The following is a 23,106-nucleotide window of genomic DNA, read 5'->3' on the forward strand; positions in this document are numbered from 1 at the left end:
GAAAAAGCATGACCCAAAAATGAAATGATTTTTTCTTAATAATGACATCAATCATCTATTGAACTCTTCCATTTACTATAGTCTTAGATCTACTAGTTTATTCACTAGTCACCACACATTCTTGATAAACTTCAACTAGGTAAGCTCTAGTAAGTACATGTATTTTTGTATTCCAATGGTATTCCATTTTAGGAAATTTGTAAAATTATTTTGTCCAAATTAACGTATTCTTTCAAAAAATTAAAGCTATTTCTCTAGGGAATGGCAACTTTGAGTGGATCTGGCTCTCCTATTCTGGAGTGTCTGTCTGCTTAACTCAGTCCCAGGGTTCTAGCCTAAAATTTTCCACCAAACTCCCCTGCTGTTGTATTGTTACTGTTTCTAATCAGATAAAATGCTCAGGTGTGGTCATCTGTGTTATTTACTTCTTGGCCATCTCCCATATGTGGCTTCAGGAACCCTGACTTTCCCATTTATCCACCCCACCCTGACTTCTGTGTTGTTGGTGGTTTGCATTTGGCTAGGAGACTTGAGGTTATAGATCCTACTGTAGACAAAACAAAATTTTAAAAAGCCTCATATCTTGGCCATATATTTTAACTAAATAACCAACCAGGTATTTTTATAAAATTAAGTGTCGCACTACTATGCTCATTTTATCCTCGTATTTTGTGGGCAAATTTTAAGATGCCCTATCTGCTTTTATTGCTTCGACATTTCTTTCTCCATCAGCTCCATCAGGCAAGAGCTGAAAGTGTCTTGTTACACTGTTTTCCTTGTGCCTAACATAGTGCTTCCTAGGATAGGGCTTTCATGATTTATAAATGAATGGATGAAGGAATTTCTGCTCTCTGAAACATTCTATAAATAGCTTTTTTGTGTGTGTATGTGTGTAGTGTTGGGGATTGAACCCAGAGCCTTGTGCATGAAAGACAAACATTCTACTGACTGAGCTATATCCCCAGCCCCAATAAATTGCCTTTTATTTTCACCAGTTTGCAAAAACTGTTTCAGGCTAAATTCTCCCTAGACAAATCCAGTGTTATTTCTTTATTCTAACAGCGTAATTTCAAAATAGAGTTTTATATTTTTCCAAAAGTATTCTCATCATTTTTGGTCTTTCCATTGCATTCTATATCCCCGAAACCTCCTTCCCATGATGTTAGGGACTCTGTTTTCTCTTTTCCCTTTTGATTTCTTTTTTGTTTTCTTTTCTTGAACTTATGACTTAGTTATGTTCATTAATTCCAGGTTTTCTTCTCTTTCCTCAACATCATATCCATTGATTGGGAGGGAAGGGGTGGTATGGAGAAAACAGAGAGACCTCTTACCACCAGTCTTAATGGAAACTTTCATACTCATTCCTTATTTTCTCTCTAATGTTTTAATCTGGATTTGCTTGAGGTCCAAAACTTAATTCCTCTGATGGATTAAGAGATATTTTGATAGCTGATAAAGCATTACTTCAGGATTGTCTATGAGGTGTTTTCAGAGGATATCAGTATGTGAACTGCTGGACTGAGTGGGAAAGATCTGCCCCCAACGTGGGCAGGCACCATCCAACATACTGGGGGCTTAGTATGAAAAAGATAGAAGAGCAACTCTTACTCCTTCTTCCACAGACAAGATACTGTTTTTCTCTTGCCCATCAGAACTCTGGGTCTCTGGCTTTTGAATTCTGGGACTTGCACAAGCAGTCACCTGGGCTTTCAGGCCTTCTGACTCAGACTGAGAGTTAGTTACACCATCAGCTTCCGTGGTCTTAAGGCCTTCAGACTTGGCCTGAGTCATGCTGCCAGCTTCTCTGGTACTCCAACATGCAAACTGTGGGACTTCTTATCTTCTGTAATCATGTGAGCCAATTCCCTTAGTGAATCCCCTCTAGGATATTTACAGCTATCATTGGATCTACTTCTTTGTAGAATATTTATAACAGTCTAACAACTAATCTCATTAATTTGCCTCATACACAGGTACTTTTTCTTTAATTTCATCATTACTAATAAGATACCATTATTTTCTGGGTATCTCATGTTAAAACTTTAGGACATTTTGTCTTTTTTGAATACCTCATCAAAAATTATAATGTTCTAGTGACTATTTTTCATATGATATAGTCTCATTCCAACCCATCTTTTCTCTTCCACTAATTATTATTGTTTAATATAAATGGAGATACTTTTTAAATCACCACTATTTTAATTATACCACAAACAGCAAATAGAATAAATGTCCATATCTAAAAAAATTGAATATTGTATTTTTAGTTTGGTAGCAAAAAGTGGTTGATCTTAGGAGAATAATATTCCTTGGTTTAGCAAAAAATAAATAAGAAATAAGCAAGATCCAGAAAGATATCTGTCTTTCTTCATTTGTGAAAACTAAATAAACTGATCTGATAGAAGAGAGTAGAACAGCGGTCACTAGATACTGGGAAGGATGGATAGTAGGGAGGAGGGACAGAAAGAAGTTAGATCATGGGTATCAAACAAAGGAAAGAAAGGAATTAGTTCTGGTATTTATTTATAGTATAGTAGGGTAACTATGGTCTATGGCAATTTATGATATATAAAATAAGCAGAAAAGAAGAATCTGAAGGTTTTCCACACATAGAAATGATAAACTACTTGAGTAGATAGAAATGCTGGTTACTCTGACTTGATCATTATACATTATATACTTATATCAAATTATTGTATTTTACCCCATACAAATATACAATTATATCAATTTAAAACAATAAAAATAAGTCAGGCATGGTGGTGCCCACCTATAATCTCAGTTAATTAGGTGGGAAACAAAGTGGGAGGAATGGGGATTGAAAACAAATTCCTTGCCTGTATGATTGTATCAAAATATACCCAACAACTATGTATAACTATAATTTATATATAAATTATATATATATGTATATGTACATGTATATATATATCTATCTATATGTACATGTATATATAAATATATCTCTACATATATACCCATAAAGAGGATCAGAGAGCTGTGTTCCCCTAACACTATGTAAGGACACAGAGAGAAGGCACCATTATATAAACCAGGAAATGGGACATCACCAGACACTGAATATGCTGTTACTTTAATCTTAGACTTCACAGCTTCCAGAAATGCAAAAAATAAATTCTAGTGTATATAAGCCAAAAAGGGGGGGTGGAGGGTGGAGGTGAACCTTAGTAGTAGAGTGCATGCCTAACAGGCATGAAAGCCTGTTCAATTCCCAGTACTGTTAAAATAAAAATAAAAATAAATAAACCAATATACATAGAAACATACATCCCTTTATCTATCTATCTATGCTAGCTCAAGAATTCTTACTAAATCAATAATAATTCTATAAGTCATAACTGATAAATTATATACATAAAGAAAATTAACTTTTGAAAAAACCATATATAGCATTGACTGAATGAGTTCACACTGGTACACAGAGAAATCAGGCTTACAAGTTCAGCACTAAGTCAACCAAAATATCTGGCGCTCCTACCACTTCTAACTGTAAATTTACTGATGATAGCCTCAACTTTTTAAAATATTTAAGTGCTAAGTAATCTTGTAACTGGAAAAAAATAATGTTATAACTTATAAGACTTTGGTGTGAGGTTGGTTGGTGTATATATAGTATGTTGAGCTTACATAAGCCTTACCTGTCATCTCCTTAGCCTGCTCCACAATAAGGTGATTAAGGGTCTCTTTTTCCTGCTTCAGCAAAGTATTTTCTTCTTTCAGATTTGATACCAGCTATAAAATGAAACAATAAACTGAGATGACTGCGATAGAGGAATCTCCATTACTAAGTCTAAAGACCACATAGAAGTCACTCCATGCTTTCACCATCCTTGTGCCTCATGTCTTTGACCTGTTACGTCTGGTCACCCGTCAAACTTACCCTCTACAGACACTTTCTGGAAACCTCCTCCATTAGGTCTCTTCTCTGGGTTACTACAGAACTCTATATACACCTCTTTATAGCCCTTATAAATGATTTACTTTTCTGTCTTCTCTAATAGACTAGATTCCTAGATGACAAGAATGGTGATAGTTGTTTTATGTTGTACCTTGAACATTTAGCAATTACTTGGTACCTAGCAAACATTTGTTCTCAAAGCAATATTACCATCTCATCTCAACATTGTGACACAAAGCTCATGTATATTCATAATTAAAATGAACATATATTTTACCACATTAAAAAAAAAAGCACTGACCCTTAACTTTCTTGTTTCTGATTGGATAAAGATCCCCAGGAAGCAAAAATCAAAATCAAAGGTAACTTAGCAAAGTACATAATTTACATCCTTGGAATAAAATGTGTGCTTGTGATGAATGATATTTTAATCCTGTCTCCCTCAAAGTGAGAGCTATATTAATAAAGAGAAAGGTGATGCACAAACCTTTCAACACACTAGGCTTAGTGACAGGAAAAGAAGGCTCTGTGACCATAGATCCTGAGACCAGGAAAGTAGACAATAGCACTGTGCCATAGCCAAAGTCAGTTTAAAAAGCATCCCTTCTGGTAGACCAGTCTGCCCTCTGTACAAACATGGGTTTAACATCCATTCCAGTAGAAAGGTCTAAATTCTCTGTGGGCTCTTAAGATAAGCTGCTCTTAATCAGGGGTGTACAGACAATCCTGTAGTGCTTTCTCAAAATCTAGGTGCCTATCCCACATTTCCAAAGCTTGGGGAGGACAATTTTTTAAAAAAATATTTTTTAGTTGTATATGGACACAATACCTTTACTTTATTTATTTATTTTTATGTAGTGCTGAGGATTAAACCTAGTGCCTAACACATACCAGGCAAATGCTCTACCACTGAGCCACAACCCCAGTCCTGGGGAGGACCATTTTAAAAAACTCTCCAGGAAGCTGGGCCTGGTGGTGCACATCTATAATCCCAACAACTCAGGCAGCTGTGGCAGGCTAAGCTTAAGGTCAGCCTAGGCATTTTAGCAAAACCCTGACTCAAAATATAAAATTTAAAAAGGAATGGAAATATAGTTCAGTGATGCAGCATCCTTGGGATTCAATTCCCAGTACTAAACTAAACAAAACAACCCCAATACAAACAAACAAACAAAAAAACTCTCCAGGAGATTCTGATACACTCCTGGTTACGAACCAGCTGTAGTGTAACTTATGGACTTCTTATTCAGAGAATATTTTTCCAATGATGAAGCTGGCTATCACAGTGAAATATTTTCATTCTTTCCCTGTCATTATATTTCTTCAAAAGGATCAAAAGTGGTGCCTACATCTACTCCTTTGAAAAGAAGACAATGAAATAAAAAGAAAGGAGAAATCTGAATCTGCTCATGTATACTATTCTATCAGACCGGAAAGGCAAGAACTTAGCTTAAAAGAGGAAACCTTATTCTTCCCACCAAGCTTAAATACACTGAAGATTCAAAGGAATCTGGAAAGCTTCTAGGGACTGAGGACACTTAAAGGAAGAAAAGAAGTCCTAAACACTGCCCATTTACTTTGGGTAAGGTATAGAATGAAATATGGACATTAATTCCTACCTGCTCAGTTTCTTGTTTATATCTATCTGCTCGTTCTTCAATGGTTTTTTTCTCTGACTGAGTTTGTTCCAGGTCTTTCCGGAGCTTGGCAATTTCTTCCTGCAGACTAAGAACTCGTCCAGTGGCAACCTTAGCTTCCTCCTCACTTAGCTGAAGACGTTCTAAGTCACTCCGTAATTTCTCAGTCTCAGAGTTGTATATTCCTTCCAGATTGGTCAGTTTCTCCATGAGGCATTTGTAGTCTTTATTCTTTAAACATACAAATAAGCAACAATAAGTAAATATATACTATTCATATGAATAACCAAATGTATTTCATGAAAAAATCATGCTTACTAATCACATCTGTGTTACATCATCACAGCATTGTTATAGTATATAACCAAATCTGTTAAACCGAATCATTTATAATACAACTTGTATTAAACTCACATTGAGATATATGGGCCAAGTCAAAATGACAGCACATTTCCTCTGTATTAAGCATAGACAGGGATATGGATGGCAATACGCTCAACATTTACAATAACACAACCAATATCTTCTCAGTGATACAAATTAACTGCATATCACAATTAATTCTGTTGTATGTGATATGCAACACAGATATGGTTTCTCATGATCATGAATTACATAGTAAATTCTTAATTTCATGATTTTTTCTTGCAGGGGCGGGGGTTACCGGGATTAAACTAAGGGGCATTTGGCCACTGAGCCCATCCCCAGCCCTATTTTGTATTTTATTTAGAGACAGGTTCGTACTGAGTTGCTTAGCACCTCGCTTTTGCTGAGGCTGGCTTTGAACTCCCCATTCTCTTGCCTCAGCCTCCCAAGTCACTGGAATTATAGGTGAGTGCCACTACACCTGGCAATTTCATGATTCTTAATCCAGAAATAGGGGAATGTGTAACTTGATTTTGAAAACAGATCAGAATGCCACTAAAAACAATGAACCAGCTAAATGATGCATAAAGATGATAAAATGGATTAAAAATCACAAATTTCTTACAAATATCCATTTAGTACCTCAAAATTCTTTTGTCTTATTCAGAAAATCTTTCAAAAATATCTCATTTCATTCTGATCCTTGTTTTCTTTTGCTATTCTTATCATTTATATATTATTAATACCTTTATGTCACTTACATATACTAAACTATTATTTAGTAACTATCACTAAGCAATCAATTCTTTATCTCTGCAAATAGCCTGTAAACTCTTTATAAGCATGGACACCTTTCTATTTCTTTTGTCATTTCAGTATAATAATATTATATTGCATACAAATAAATGATATGGTGAAAGAATTCTATAAAGTATAAAGTACAATAGGACTTTTGATCATTAAAGGTCTGAAGTGGGTTAGGGTTAGGGTGTTCTCAAAAATAAATCCCTTCCTTGATCCTTAAATTGTAATCTAACATATGAGCTCATCATTATTTCTATGCTCATTATTGTCATTATTTTATTTTTTGGTAAGACTAAAGGGTAAATTAAGGGGAAACAATATTGAAAATAATCTCAATGGATTTCTTCAGGCATGCTCCAACATCAGGGTTCCTTTTTAAAACACACCTGCTCATCAACTTTGCGCTGCAGCTGCATAATCTTGTTCTCCATGCCAATGTGGAGCTTCTTATATCGTTCCACAGAGCGAGCCTCAATTTTGAGCTTCTTAAGCTCACGCTTAGCCATCATCCGCCTGAAGCAACACTGAAGATAGATTATGGCATGAATGCTCTTCTTGTAATGTGTTCGAGCCAGCCAGCCACGGATCCACTTCTGAATGATGACTGCTTTGTGTTCGCGGAGTATCTGCAGAAAAGGGTAAAGGTGAAATAGGTAAGATCCTGGATTATACCAAGGTTCAACTCTATCAATGAGAGGCTGACATGTCAAGCTGAGAATCAATACATTATCTAAAGAGAAAGATGAAAAAGTTGAATTAATAATGCATTATGTGAATTATTCATATCAGAGAAATATGGAGGCACAACATTATCTTAACAAGTGATTTTATAGGCACAAATTATATGTATGATTATAAGCAGACTATACCTTGGAAACTGTCAAATAAAAGGCATCAGATTATCAAAAGAAAAAGGGTCTAAAGAGAAAAATACATTGATGTGGCTGTGTCCCTGTAGTATGCTGTTTTTAAGTCCTTTGGGTATAATCTGAGGAAAGGAATAGCTAGGTCAAATGATGGTTCCATTCCCAGATTTCCAAGGAATCTCCATACTGCTTTCCAAATTGGCTGCACCAATTTGCAGTCCCACCAGCAATGTATGAGTGTACCTATTTCCCCACATCCTCACCAACACTTATTGTTGTCTGTCTTCATAATAGCTGCCATTCTGACTGGAGTGAGATGATATCTTAGAGTAGTTTTGATTTGCTTTTCTTTATATACAGAGATATGCATTACTTTATATATAGAGATATGCAAAATTGTGCTCTATATGTGTAATAAGAATTGTAATGCTGTCGTGTATTTAAAAAAAAATAAAATCAATGTCAATATTTCTATATTTAACTAAAAGATTAAAAAAAGAGAAAAAAATACATTATCTTTCTTATTGTGTATGTTTTCTGTTAATAGACAACCCCCATAAAACTCCCAGAACTAGACACTCTGTGAACTACATGCTATTAAACTAGAAAATCTCCCCACTACTCTTACTGTTGACATCATCTCACCTCACTGTTCATTAGGCCTGTGCATGAGGACATGGGGTATGGTCAGCAAGCTGTTGGTAGAGGCCAACATTTAGGGTGCTAAAAGTTCATAGGTGATTTGACGTTTTTTCTCCAGAAAAAAGAAATTATGACACTCTTGTTTGTTACATTTGAGGAATACCATTCTATGTAGTTTCTAATTCCTATTTTAAATGAATAAGAAATCTGCTTGTGGGATTTAAATTTGGAAGAATGGGTTTAAAAAGAAAGTGAAAATTACAAAGATGTGAAGTAATCTTCCTTTTGATTTAATGTTTTTAAAAAATATTTTTAAAAAATATATAGCCCCTTAAATTTATACTCAACTTATATTCATGCCTTTTATGAGATTAATTTCTTGCCACTAAAGACCATTTAGCATAAACTATATAAATATTTTCTAGGAAAGATGGAGAAAATAAATTTTGAATTTTAAGAAAAGGTTGAACTAGAAAAACCTTGAGTTCCTTCTAAGTATATAATTTTATGAAATAACTCTTGTATGAAGTACATGATATTTAAATGTTATATATTTGAGCTGGATGCAGTGGTGCATACTCATAATCCCAGTGACTCAGAAGGCTGAGGCAGGGGGATCACAAGTTCAAGACTAGCCTCAGCGACTTAGCAAGACCCTGTCTCGAAATAAAATATACAAAGGGCTGGGGCTACAGCTCAGTGGTAGAGTGCGCCTGGGTTCAGTCCCACACTGTGGAAAAATAAGTTATGTACTTGGTTAAGTACTTGTTAGTGATTCATACAAATGAACATAATGTATCTCTTGTAAAACTTCTAAAATGTAAAAATCTCTGAAACCATCTATTTAAATAGATAGCAGTTTAATAAGATCATAAAAAGAATAGTTCCTACTTTTAGGTTATATACCTGAGAAAAACAAAGAAAAAAATAGCATTCTAGAAGATATACTTCTTCTTATCAGTGGTTAAGTTTTGAATTATAAAACACCAAAATAAGCATAGGAGTTTAGGAGACCTGAGGAGTATCTTCTACCAACTCAATCCTGCACTTTTGGCTGTTCTTCCAACACTATGGCTTTCATCAAGTGCAGCCTTGCATTGTGCTGCCATGAGGCCAGCTCTCTGAACTTCTGAACATACCAGTCCTGAGGGAGGCCCTTGTTTTATCCAATGATTAAGGAGCAGGAACAACAACACTCAGTGATAGCAAACTGAAGGGTTTCAGACTTGAAAGTTCAAACAGCTCACAGTAACAAAGTGATAACATAAATTTTGCTTCTTCCCATGTGACTTTAGACATCGGTCCATTTCTCTAATTTCAGTCAAATGAAAACATAATATAATTGGAGCTTCCATGTTCAATGGAACATGACTCAGATCCGTGACTCAGAGAAATGAAAGAATGTCTATATTTCCTTTAAGACAGCCCCACCCCAATCCCACTATGGGAATCCTTGGATCTCAAGAGCACAGCTAAAAGAAACTAGGATTAATAGGATGGCCTGTATGTGAGCAAGCATCTAATCTGAAACTACTCACCCAACGCTGTGTCCAGTCACAGGGGGATTGAGCCAGCCAGTGACTACCACTGCCAAACTACTGGCCTCAAAACACATTTCAAATGTTTCTGAGGAGACTACTGAGGAAATTAGTTTAGTATATCTGAAAAGCCAAGTATAAAGCTCTGAAATCTCATACTTAGGTAGAAAGAACAGACTATAAAATAGACATAAGCAGAAAAAAGGATCTGGAGTAGCTGCCTTTAAATTTCCTTCAAACCACAGTTATTAAATATGTTCATTCAGATCTAATCAGTTTTATAATTTTTTATATCTAAAATCACTTCAAAATAAAAATGTAAAATGAATGGATGAAAATGGCCAAGATATACCCATACACTGCCAGTGATAAGAAACCTACCCCTAAATCACCCTATTTGTGTGCTTTCTGACTGGGATGCCCACAGAGCTCTAATATCCAGTTAGTAGATTTCTGGTGTATTAGAAACACAGTCCAGTCTATACAACAGGCTTAAAGCCTTGCCAAAATGAAAGAGATAAAAACCTTTTTATCAACTGTCACAATTAAAATTAATCTGGTGATCCAGTATGTATAGAGTCATCTTTATTATTGCTAGATATAAAAATGATTTTTTAAAACCTTCTAGAGCATCATATTCCAATTAATACAATTTTAGCCATAATAATGTTATAATTTATTTTCTCTTCACCTAGTAAATTCTTCCAAGGTTGTCTGATACTTGGGTTAATCTTCTACTCATCTGTCGTATATTTGACCTAATCATATGTATTTTATTTCTCTATAGTTATCTGATGATAGACTCCAAAGATATCATTTCCAGAATTTATAAATTATTTGGAAAAATGATATTTGTACATGTGACTAGGTTAAAGATCTTAACATGGGAAGATTATCCTGGATTATAAAGCAGGATATAAATAGCATTATAATTGTTCTTATAAGAGACAGATATGAAAAGTTAGACACATTGAGAAGATACTGTAAGGGAAGAGCAGATTGGAGGGATATGCCCTAAGTCCAAAGAGTGCTGGCAGCTACTAGCAGTTGGAAGAAGCAAGGAATGGGTTCTCCTCTAGAGCTTCTAGACAAAGTGCAATCCTGTTGATACCTTGATTTTGGCTAAGTAATGATTTTGGACTTTGGTCTCCTGAAAGGTGAGATAATAAATTTCTGTTATTTTCAGTCACTAAGTTTGTTATAACTTATTATATACCTACTTTTTATTTCCAAACTACACAGATAAGGGATGAGAGGAGATAAATTTTTTCTTTTGTCTTATTAATATGTAATTATTTAATATTTAAAAACACACTACAATTGTTAGTTTTTTCCATATGGCTCCTATGTCCCAGCATCCCCTGTGGCATTATGTACATATATGGAAATTGATTAATGTTAATGGAATGAATAAACAAATTTGAAAATAATGTCTCACCTTGCGATACCTATTTCTGGCCAAGTAGCCTCGCAAATAAGACTGAAGAACAATAGTGGCAGCTCGTTTAATCTTGTACTTCTTGTGGACCACATACATGCGCCAGTATTTCTGAATGATGACTGCTGCGTTGGTTCTACGCAGAAATTTAGCATAGCTAAAAGAACATAGTAGTACATTGTCAATAATAAGAAAAATGCAAAAATTCATATCAATGTCTTGGTCATAATGAGTAGTACCTGAATTACATTATTCTAATAATGTGCATGATAAATCAACATTTATATTTGCTTATATTTGTATAGCAATTAGTAGTTTCCCAAAGTAGAATTCATTCATTACCTCATCTAAACATTTATTATCATTAATTTTCTTACCTGAGTCTTTCCAATTTCTGAAAAGGGGCCACCCCATACTGCCAGATTTTACAATAAAAAAAAATAGAAAGTTCATAATTCTTTCGAGGACAGGGCTTATAACCATCAGCTAAGTGCCCTTTACAAAGGAGACCAGTCTACATGGTAATCCCATATTTACTTATCAAAAACTTTCTTAGATCTACCCATTGTTAATGTACCATATTTTTTCCTAAAATCTGTTAGAGTGTATATTCTTCATCATTAATGCCTTTCCACTTATACTTCAAAATTAAAATTGTCCTAATATGTAATCACATTGAAGTGTAGTTCTTCAGTACAGTATAGACTTTCTCAGCTACTTGTTCCTGAAAGCTCCTCAATGGAGTCATTATTAAGCAGGTCATATTCATGCCTATTTTAATTTACACATGATTTCTTCAAACTACCTATAAAAATAGAAAACACAAAAATTTTGAGGATATGAGTAGGTAGAAACTTAAAATTTTCTGAGGACGAATCAGAATCATCTATAAGGCTAAGTGAAATTTTATTATATTTAACTGTCTTATGAGTTGTTATTCCTTGAAACTAAGAAGGGGTGAGATGCTGACTTCTTAGGTAGGGTAACTACTCAAACCTGCCTTAGGCTGGATAATGAATTAGGTGAACACCTTAATCTTAGGGCCCTGTTAGAAATAACGTATAGGTACTTGGGAGACCTACCATCGAGCCTGGTAGCCCCGCACATATCTCTGCACAGTGATGGCTGCTTTACGCATGCGTAGGTACTTCTTCCTCAGCAGCCAACCTCGGATGGTCTTCTGGATCCGAATGCAGGCAGCCCTCAGTTTGTCTGCCCTCAATTTTTCTAGATAGGCCACTTGACCAGCACGGAAAAAGATCTTTGTTTTACCAAACTGGTATTTGTCCTTGTCCTATTTTAGGAAGAAATTATATATTCAGAAATAATAACCATATAAAAGAAATTTAAAAGAGAAAAATATGTCTAGAAGCAGAATCAGTAAAAGGATGAATCTATTAGCTAAAACTTAGGCTACATCACAATTAACTAATGGAGCCAGATTTTTGATCCTATGCAAGTTCAGCAAATAGAAGGGATTTTTAAGGAAAACTATAGTTTAAGAGTTATTTTCCAGAATTATTCTACCTGGAATTTTTTTATCTGAGGCCCAAAACTTGGTTGTGGGTTATAGGCAGCTATTATTTTCTGGTTTGTATTTTAAACATCTCAAGGAAATGGAGATGTTGACACTCCCTCAGAGTGACCGAGCTGTAAGCATTACATCAGGCTGTATATTCCATGAGCAAGCTGAAGGGACAAAAACATCAGTGTGAAGAATAAGGCAGGAAGAAAAGCATATGAAATAAAATTGGGGGAAAAAAAAAACCAACCCAAAAATCCATGGGTATTTATATTAAGAGTTGAGTTTCTCAACAATTACCTCTTGACTTCATCAACAGTATTTAAAACAAAAACAATAAGAAAAAACTTTATAAAAGTATTAAAATCCTATAAATTTCAAATTTCTTCCCCCAAATATAATCAGTTGCATTGCTCAATGACATTTGCTTTACAAAAACAAACTTTTGAATTTCATACTGTTCTTAGTGAGTCACCACATCTAGAAACATGTAAATTATTAACCATTCTCATATCAAAAGAAGAGTAAAATGCATGTATAATAATCACCACCGTGATCTGAAATTCTAAGCAAAAACAGGAAATCCCTTTTCACTGTAAGCAGATATATCCTATCTTATACACGAAACCTAAAAATAAGAAACCTCCAAGTGCATCTAAAAAATCTAAAATTATTCAATAATTTTAGAGTCATAGTTAAAAGTGATCCTCTCCTACCACCCCTGTCCCATCTCAAGATCCAACTTTGCCTCCATCTTGCAGGCTCCTCTGCCTATTCCTTTCGAGGCCCTGAAACCAGGTCCAGAGTGGTAAGGAAGACAGGAGTAGGACTGTTGCTCAATCCCATGTGAACTCAGGGTTGAAAGGAGATAGGCCAAACTCGACAAACACTAGGTTTTTTTTAAAACATGACTTGTTTGTCTTTTAAAAACAAACTCTCTCTCTCTCTCTCTCTCTCTCTCTCTCTCTCTCTCTCTCTCTATATATATATATATATATATCATTACCAAAGGAAATTACCTGTTAACAGTCTATTAGGACTAACTATCTTGAAGTGAGGCAATTCCCTTCAGACTCGTTTCAACCAGTAAAAATATATTTTAAAAAATTTTTTATGAATCTTAATTCTCTAAGTCCTAGATCAGAAGATCAGTAATTCTCAAAGTGCAGTTCTCTTCAGATAGCATCAGTATTACCTGGGAATTTGTTAGTAATGCAAATTACTGGGCAATTCCCTGATAATTGCCCCAGAAATTCTGGGGGTATGGCTTAGAGATCTGTGTTTGGCAAACACTCCAGGTGACACTATTCACAATAAAGTTTTAGAACTTCTTAGCCTGGGATGATTGATTCTCTATAATATCAACCTATATTTCCTAACCATTACTTTACAATCCCATTCACAAATCTTATACTGCAAAAAGCTACTTTTTCTGAGCAAACCCTATGCTTGCTTGCTTTTTTCATACCATGCTTTCTCTTAGAATATTCTTTCTCCAGTTTTATCCAGTCTTACCCATTCATGAAATTGTTCCTCCTTCCCCTAGCTGGATGTGACTTTACCTTCCTGATTTCTTGTCCTATTCATTAAGCATTTGATATAGACTCTAAAGTATAGTATATTTAACTTTAAAATGCATTACTTGCCAAGATAGACTGTTACTTGAGAATAAGGCTCATTTTTTGTTTTTGTTTTTGAGACAGGGTCTCACCTACATTGGCCTCAAACTCCTGGGTCAAGAGATTCCCCTCATTACAACCTGAGTGGCTGGAACTACAGGCATGCACCACCATACTATTAAGAATCATTTTTTCTCAATTACACATCATCTGGTCTGGTGTCTTCCATAAGTAAGTACTGCAAATATTTTTGCTGAAATGATCACAGTCTCTAAAATAAATGTGTCTCAAGTTGGGTTCAGGCCTTAACAATTTTATTTTCTGATAATGGACCATTCTCCTGCTCACAAGTTTTAGCATGAGTGAGCCTCAACCTCTAAGACAGTGTGCCCCTCTACCCAACCACCCCTAGATAATTTGGATGAATGATATTTTACATGAAAGCTCCCAGGGTCTTTACAAATAAGAACCACAAGGCCTTTGTTCAGATAAAGGTAAGTGAAAAATCTTTCTCACCAGTATCAGTTTCTCTAACACATTCTTGCATGTTTGCTTTCTGTCACCTAGCACATCTTTTTGCTTCATTAGGACTCGGTAGCGACTGAAAAATTCTTGGTAAGTCCACCTATAAAAATAAAATTACATCAGTTTATTTAAAGATCTAGGTATCTCCCCATTAGGATTCCTTACACCTGAAAAATGTCACGCCCACCGTGAGGGGAAACCTGCTGCACTGATTCGAATGGTTTCCAGGACACCACATGCTCTCAGTTGCTGCACTGCCCTCTTCTCATCAAACCTACATGTTTAAAAAAAAAAAAAAAAAAAAGGTCATTAGTGCACAAAGAACCAAGCTGTAGTCACTCTCCTCAGGCAGGGTTAAAATTCTTCTGTAAACAACCAAGTGGATAAATTAAAAAAGCAAGCATTCAAAAGTTGAAGCTGTGATCAAAATGGAAAACTTCATGAGACTGGGGAGAGACAATGAGCAATAAAAATAGAGCTGTAAACACCCCCTAGGGTTCAAACCACAAACTCATAAGAAAGTGCACTGAGGATACTAAAAAAAGAAAGGAACACAAAATTTCTCTGCATTGTCCATACTCACTTACATGGGTTGACCTAATTAATTCTCAGAGATTTTTAGCTCCCTATATAGGTTCTCTTGGAATGAATACTGGCCAGTCTGGAAGATATTCTTCATTCTTGAGCAGTTCCATCCCTCAGACTAAAAATGGACACCATTCCAACAGGAAGGACACATTAAATATGCCCCAGTAAGTTTTTTTCTTAAAAAAATTATTGATGTTTTAAAAGCTATTTACTGTATACATACTAAGCATGTATAGTGTTTATATAAATGAAAATATTTTTATTTTGTATTATATTTTATATTATTTCACTATGGGCAATTGAAATCTTCAAATTAAAATAATACTAAAAGAGGAAGCAGAAAGGTCTCCTCTAACTATATGATCACTCTTATTACACTCCCATAGCTAGGCTCTGAGTGATCCATCTACACCTTCTCCTGCACTCTCTTCTCAAGTGTTCTGTTGGTGGCAGGAGATGGAGTTTGCTGATGCAAGGTCATGGCTCATGGCATGGCAATTGCTTCCTGCTTGCCACTTCCTCTAGAGAGGGCTTCTTAATGATGAGGGGCACAGGACAGCAGTCTTTCAGATATACTCTCTAGATAGCAGGATTGGCAGGGAAGTAAGGAAACAGGCAATCATAATTTGTAGAATGGGTGTATGTGCCTCATTTTTTTTCCTTTTCTTTTTTTCTCATCTTTTAAAAAAATACTTATGGAACAGTGTGATATTTTAATATATGTACACAATGAGTAATCCTCAGACTAGAAGCATGATTTTGACCTACAAATTCACAAATTCCACTTCTAGAAATATATTATCCAAAGGATATATTAGACAAACAAAAATTATAGGCAAAAGATGTTTTTATAGCATTGTTGAAACAACCTAAATAATCATCAGTAGGCAATAATTTGAATAAATAATGGTACATCTGTGTCATAGGATACTCCGCAGCCATTAAAATGAGATGTGGACTTTTACTAACATGGGACGTGTCCACTATCTATTGCATAAAAAACGGAGATAAAACTGCAATTACAGCATTGAGATCCTCCCTTATTCTAGTATTTTTTCCCTCTCTCTCCCCGTAAATCAGTCTGTCTGTCTCTCTCTCTCTCTCTCTCTCACACACACACACACACACACAGAATAGGAAGGAAGGGATGCTGGTTAGTCAAGAATGGTTTATGCCAGTTTATACCAATTATCTTTTTCATTTCTTTTTATACTATCCTATGTTTTCTGAAAATTGTTTTCACAATGTACATGTATTAGTTTCAAAATTAAAGGGATATCTTTTTGTGGGGTGGTGCATGAAAGATTCTTCTCTCATATTTAAAAAAATTTATTTGTTCTTTTTAGTTATAAATGACAGTAGACTCTGTTTTGACATATTGATACAAATATGGAATATACCTTATTCTAATTAGGATCCCAGTCTTGTGGATGTACATGATGTTAAGATAGACTGGGGTGTATTCACATATGTACATAGGAAAGTTATGACAGATTCATTCCACTATCTTTTCTATTCCCCCTCCCTTCCTTTCATTCCCCTTTGTCTAATCCACTGAATTTCTATTCTTCACCTCCCCGCCCACCCCTGACCTATTGTGTGTTAGCATCCACATATCAGAAAGAACACCTGACCTTTGGTTTTTGGAGACTGGCTTATTTCACTTAGCATGATACTCTCCAGATCCACCCATTTACTCGCAAATGTCATAAAGTCATTCTTTTTTATGTCTAAGTAACATTCCACCCTGTATATATACCACAATTTCTTTATCTATTCATCTGTTGATGGGCACCTAGGTTGGTTCCATATCTAAGCTATTGTGAACTGAGCTTCTATCAACATTGATGTGGCTGCATCACTATAGTATGCCAATTTTAAGTCCTTTGGGTATATGCTGAAGAGTGGGTCAAATGGTAGGTCCATTCCAGGTTTTATGAGGAATCTCCATACTGCTTTCCAGAATGGTTGCACCAATTTGAAGTCTCACCAGCAATGTATCAATGTATCCTTTTCCCCATATCCTCGCCAACATTTATTGTTACTTATATTCTTGATAATTGCCATTCTGACTGGAGTGATGTATAATCTTGGTGTAGTTTTAATTTACATTTCTCTAATTGCTAGAGATGTTGAACATTTTTTTCATATATTTGTTGACCATTTGTTTTTCTTCTTTTGAGAAATATTTGTTTAGTTCCTCTGCCCATTTATTGATTGGGTGGTTGTTGTTATTATTATTATTATTATTATTATTTTGGTGTTAAGCTTTTTGAGTTCTTTGTCATATATGCCATTTGAAGCAGGACAAGATGTTGGTAAAAGCAGACAATCTCTGGTGGTTTCATCAGGTAAAAAGTAGCAGGTACATCTTTGCCAAAGCATCTTATCCCCCAGCTAGCTCTGGTTTTAACTAGTACCCAAATTAACAAAACACCTAGAAAGATTTTGAACTGAGGTAAATTTAAAAAATAACATCAAACCAGAAATGTTCGGTTCACCTCAACTTTTAAGCCTTAACAGATGACCAACTGCTAATTTATTCTCACATTGTGAAAAGGGAACAAAAACTGAAAAAATTCTATTAAGTAGTATTTTACCTCTACAAGATGTGAAGATTTACCCCGGTTTTTTTCCTTATGAAAGCTTGGCAATCCTCATGCAGCAGGGATACTTTATTATTCAGTAGTTGAGAAATACTTACGTGAATGGAAACTTGAAGTCATTAGGCTTAATACAGCGCACATAGTGAGGAGTAGTGGCATTGAGAGTCTCCATAAGCAAGTGAAGGGAATTTCGGAACTGCATGAAAAAGGGCAGAAAGGGGGATCAAAGTTTTCTTAAAAGTCAAAGATGATGTAAAACAATTAAAATTCTCTTCCTATGACACTAATGAATATGACTTTGTCACCTATGAATTTGATGCATCCTGAAAAAGGGAGCTGATACTAAAACAGGAATGTTAAGACTTTTAGTTAAATTCTGCCCAAATTCTACTAATATATGCTTACTCTGCTAAATATATATCTTCCCTACCCTCATATCTTTCTCCCATTCCCCTTATAAATAGGCTTCTACAGCTTTGTGATATGAGTTCATTCGTACGTGACCCACAATATAACTTTGCTTTAAGAATATGAAGGTCATTTAATTATGTCAAATAGAAATTTTGCTTAAGATACTGAAAAAAGCAACAGACATCTTAAAAGAGTATAAGGAATGAGTGGAGAATGGGAAGGATGGCCAGAAAGGAGTTACCATTAGGGACATGAAATCAGGACTAGAGGCTGTGGACTCATGTCAGGTCCTGCTCTGATCTACACTGGAACAGGGTCTCACACAGGAAAACACAGTATGTTTTTTAGTGCTTAACCTCCCTTCCAAAGCCTTTACCCTACATTTAGGCACTAAGCAAGTGTATAATATTTCCCACTCCCTACAGGGCATAAGACATCAAAGGAAGGAGAAGGCACTTTCTTGTACTGAAGGAGATAACTGTTGCTCTGTATAAATACAGAGACAAAGCAACCAGAGAATGAAGTAAAGAAAGCAGTGGTCTGAGAGAGATGATATGCACTAAAAGAATCAAGACATAGAGAAAATTGTTTTGGGGAAGGCAGACACAAAGGCGTGGGTCTAGAGTTGGCAGAGAGAAGTATGAGTGAGCAGTGTTATTTTTTCTCACAGTGGAAGCTCCAGACTCTTCTCACCTGAGAATCCCACCTGGAAGCTAAAGAAAGAAGACCTGAGGCTTCAGGTGAGCAAAGGAGGAGTGTGGCAGCAGCAGCTCCCTGAACTCACCTGATGCCCCACTGTTTTCTTGTGCTCTTTGGCTGTCTGGCCTGGTCTGCCCTTGGTGGCTTTTGCAGGAATGCGGGTGAGGGGTGTACGCCCTGAAGAGGTGGCTGAGGTTGGACTAATGGCCTTTTCATCATCTTGAAATAGTTCTGGTAGCATCTTAAACTGGGTCAGAAACAGTAAAAAGCAATTACACTCTGAACCTACACTCAAAAGTAAGCCTTCATAGACAAAACATTATTAATATTTTCAACAAGTAGAGAATCTCTTGCTTTAGATAACTCCTGTCAGAATCACATTCCAGAAATAATCAACATTTGAGTTAGGAACTGAAAATATGAGAGAAAGGTAAAATAAATGCTATAAAAATACAGGTAGAGGCTGGGCACAGTGGTGCACCTATAATCCTAGCTACTTGGGAAACAAAAGTAAGAGGATTACAAATCTGAGGCCAGCCTGAGAAACTCAGTGAGACCTGTCTCAAAATTAAAAAAAAAAAAAAAAAAAAAAAAAATGGGTTGGGGGTGTAGCTAAGGAATAGAGTGCCTCAGGGTTTGACCCCCAGTACTAAAACATGTCATCTATTTCTAAACCCTACTAAATTCCTATCACCTGCTCTGACTTAACCTCTTGTGTGCTTTCATTTCCAAATTTCTACATGACATGTCTACCTGGCTATCTAATTGCTATCTCAAGTAAAGCATAGCTAAAACAGACACAGACTTCACACTGTGTTACCACAAAAAAATTATATTCAAAACACAACACAAATATTAATCATTTGGTATTTCCAAGAGAACATTATGTTATATTTGCTTCCTATCCAGTGCAGAGAAATTATGAAGTTTATACCTGCAGCTTGGGTTTCTGAAAAGAATGGGAGCTAGAAGGTCATCAAACTATGTTAGGTAAATCATACACTGTCCTCACTTCAACTGCAGCAATGCTGCACAGACTGGCAGTCACTTCAAATGACTCACTAGAACACAGAGATAATTTCTGATGGTTAAGAAAATTAAATTAAGTCAAAATAAAGACAACTGATTATGGGTGCCTCAAGAATGAGAACCTGTATTTTGTTTAAGCTAAATTACTTTGGCCAAATATTAACAATAGAATTTCATGGTTTATAGCAATGTTCATAAATCAAAATGACAAAGATCTTCACCTGTTTAATACTTAAAGATTGGCACTATGAAAATTTCCTTACACATTGATCCTGTAAGCTATAAAGCATTAATTAAAGAAAAAAATTATCTTTTTCTATAGACACTTTGACTCATTATTTTCTGGGGGTTAAAACTGGGATTTGGTCTTCATGTGATCTTTATATTATCAAAATAACGGAAAGCAAACATTTTAGTTTCAAAAACAAGATTTAGAATGTTCATATGCAATTCCATTGAAGTTAAAATTCTTTTTAGAATAAATTAGAAAAACAAAGTGTAACAGTCATTTAGACAAATTCACATGAAGATTTTTACTTTTTAAAATGAATATTGGCCCAAATAAGTAGTTGGCTGCCTGGTTTGTACCCTGTAGGATGAAAGTGAGAGGTCCTCTCATCCTTTCCAGATTAAGTTGAAGGGTGCAGTTGGGATCAACCTAATGAGGTATTGTAGACCTCATTGTTTTCGCCATCTGGAATATTCTTTTCCCACTGGAAGGCAGTGTTTCTAGTGTCTGTCCTTAAGAAAAATAACTTCAAAGTTATACCTGGAATTAGATTCAACAATGATTCTGAGCTCAATCTCCATCAGCATGAAGTACATGAGGCCACAATTCTGGCACATCCCTTCAAAATGACATAGCAAAAAAACCTGTTTTCTCTCATAGTCTCTCACAAAGGCACACAAGAGAGAAGACCATGGTGGAGGCAATAATTTCACTTAAAACTGAAAGACCACAATGCATAGTGGTTAAGAGCAGACCCTGAGCAAGACAGCTTGCGTTTTAATGTGGCTTAAAAACTCACTAGCCATGAAGTCCCTGTGCCTCAGATACCTCATCTGTAAGATAAGAGTAATGATAATACCCCTCATTATAAAGATTAGATGTGTTAATATTTGCAAGGCTTTTAGAACAGAACCTGATACACAGTAAGTGTTATATACTGGTGAATTAAAAACTGTAAGTAAAACAGATTTTGTTGGAAAAATCATTTTTATTGTTAAAATGCTAATGCTTAAAGCTGGGCATGGTGAGGCACACCTGTAATCCCAGCGACTGAGGAGCCTGAGGCAGGAAGATCACAAGTTTAAGGCCAGCCTGGGCAACTTAGCAAAATCCTCTCTGAAAACAAAAATAAAAAGGGCTGGAGATACAGATATAGCTCAGTGGTAGAGTGCCCTTGGATTCAATCTCAACCCCAGTACTGCAAAACAAACAAAAAAACAACAAAAACTAGTGCATAATTAACATTTTATTGAATATATACTGATTAGAAAAACCTGTCTATGGTTACCTTGCTTGACTTAAGAACTTTAATTTGTTCCTCAAAAACAGTGTCTTTATTCTTTTCAAGAAAGCCTTCACACTGGTATTCCACCTGAAAACACATGGAAAAATCTCCTTAACTGATAGCACTTTTGAATAGATATTATATCATCAACAACAAAAATATGTATTAGCTCAGGTTACATGACAAGCTCTCATCAGTTTTTTGCTAAAATATTGGTACCATTCCATAACTGTTTTTCTAGGGAATAGTGGTAGTGCTTGCTGATTAATTGTGGTCTAAATAATGCTCTCAATTTATGGGTAAGCAGACTCATAAGAAGTTGATCCTCTTCCCCCACGCTGGCCAAAGAAAGTTCATCCCAGGCTGACCCATTATATCGCCTTCCAAGCTAGTCCACTATTCAGTGGAATGTTTTCTTTTGGGAAAGAAGAGATTAAAGTGGGAGATAGGATCAAAAGGAACACATGGCTGTTGGATTGGAAAGAGGTGAAAAAAATTAATGATGGATAGAGGAAGAAGCTGGGGGAAATATTGTTGATTTGGTAAAGTGGGATTCCTTGAGAATAGAAGATTTCTCTTTCAAAACCCCAGCAACCTGAACAGTCTGTCACTAGAGGAGCTTTACATCCTGTACTACAAAACCCTTAGGTGAACTTATGTTCATTTTAAGGTTTCCAGTCAGGACTAAGGTAAACTCAGAAAGTCCTCAACCCCTGAGGGAGATTCCCAGGAAGCTGGTTTTCAGAGTTTCCTGGAATTCCAACTTCTTGACAGAAGACTAGACCCCTATTTATTTCATATATAATTCAATTTAAGTTAAAGGAAGAGAAAACCAACAAGCCAATACTGAAGACTGCTTTTTCTGTAAGCCCTCAAAAAATGCAAGCATCAGCAAACAAAAACAAAAAAAAAACAATATTTCTTGATTATTATTTTTTTCCTTCACTTACGTATTCAAAAATAAAAAAAATATGCAAAGCTTCCTTACTTTGTCAGCAAAATGTTGGATGATGAAAGCTTTGTTTGACAGGCGAGGCTTTTCAAAGAGCGCACATTTGTTCAAATGTGTGTTGTACAATTTTTGGGCCCAAGTGTCATCTGTACCTTTAGGCATCTACATTGAGGGAGAAAAAGAAAGAAAGAAAAGAAACTGAATATTGAGACTCTTCTGTTGCATCAACTGCAAAAAGGTCACTTTTTGGCTTTACCTATATTCTATATTCAGTTTAGGAATTCATTTCTTCTACATTTCTCTCCAATAGGGCCCAAAACCAATTACTAATGAAGAGCTAGACCAAGCGCTTTCCACAGGTAACCCAGCCATCTTTGGGTGACAATCTGCCCATACTAGAAATCATCAAATAAATATTTGATCTGTTTTTA

General features: G+C 35.6%; 1 protein-coding gene across 4 annotated transcripts in view; it reads right to left on the bottom strand.

Annotated features, from left to right (window-relative positions):
- Positions 1-23,106, bottom strand: part of Myo5a (myosin VA) — a 203,258-nt gene that overhangs the window by 61,159 nt on the left and 118,993 nt on the right. For all 4 annotated transcript variants that reach the window (XM_071608272.1, XM_071608271.1, XM_071608270.1 and 1 more), the window contains exons 13-23: positions 22,712-22,837; positions 21,727-21,810; positions 19,266-19,427; positions 18,169-18,266; positions 15,064-15,150; positions 14,868-14,976; positions 12,293-12,504; positions 11,211-11,367; positions 7,113-7,352; positions 5,539-5,787; positions 3,660-3,753 (exon numbers count right to left, since the gene is read on the bottom strand). In XM_071608272.1, coding sequence (XP_071464373.1) covers positions 3,660-3,753; positions 5,539-5,787; positions 7,113-7,352; positions 11,211-11,367; positions 12,293-12,504; positions 14,868-14,976; positions 15,064-15,150; positions 18,169-18,266; positions 19,266-19,427; positions 21,727-21,810; positions 22,712-22,837 — 1,618 coding nt within the window. The remainder of the gene's footprint in view (positions 1-3,659; positions 3,754-5,538; positions 5,788-7,112; positions 7,353-11,210; positions 11,368-12,292; positions 12,505-14,867; positions 14,977-15,063; positions 15,151-18,168; positions 18,267-19,265; positions 19,428-21,726; positions 21,811-22,711; positions 22,838-23,106) is intronic.

This window comes from Marmota flaviventris, chromosome 2 (genome assembly GCF_047511675.1).
Source record: "Marmota flaviventris isolate mMarFla1 chromosome 2, mMarFla1.hap1, whole genome shotgun sequence".
Taxonomy (NCBI): Eukaryota; Metazoa; Chordata; class Mammalia; order Rodentia; family Sciuridae; genus Marmota; species Marmota flaviventris.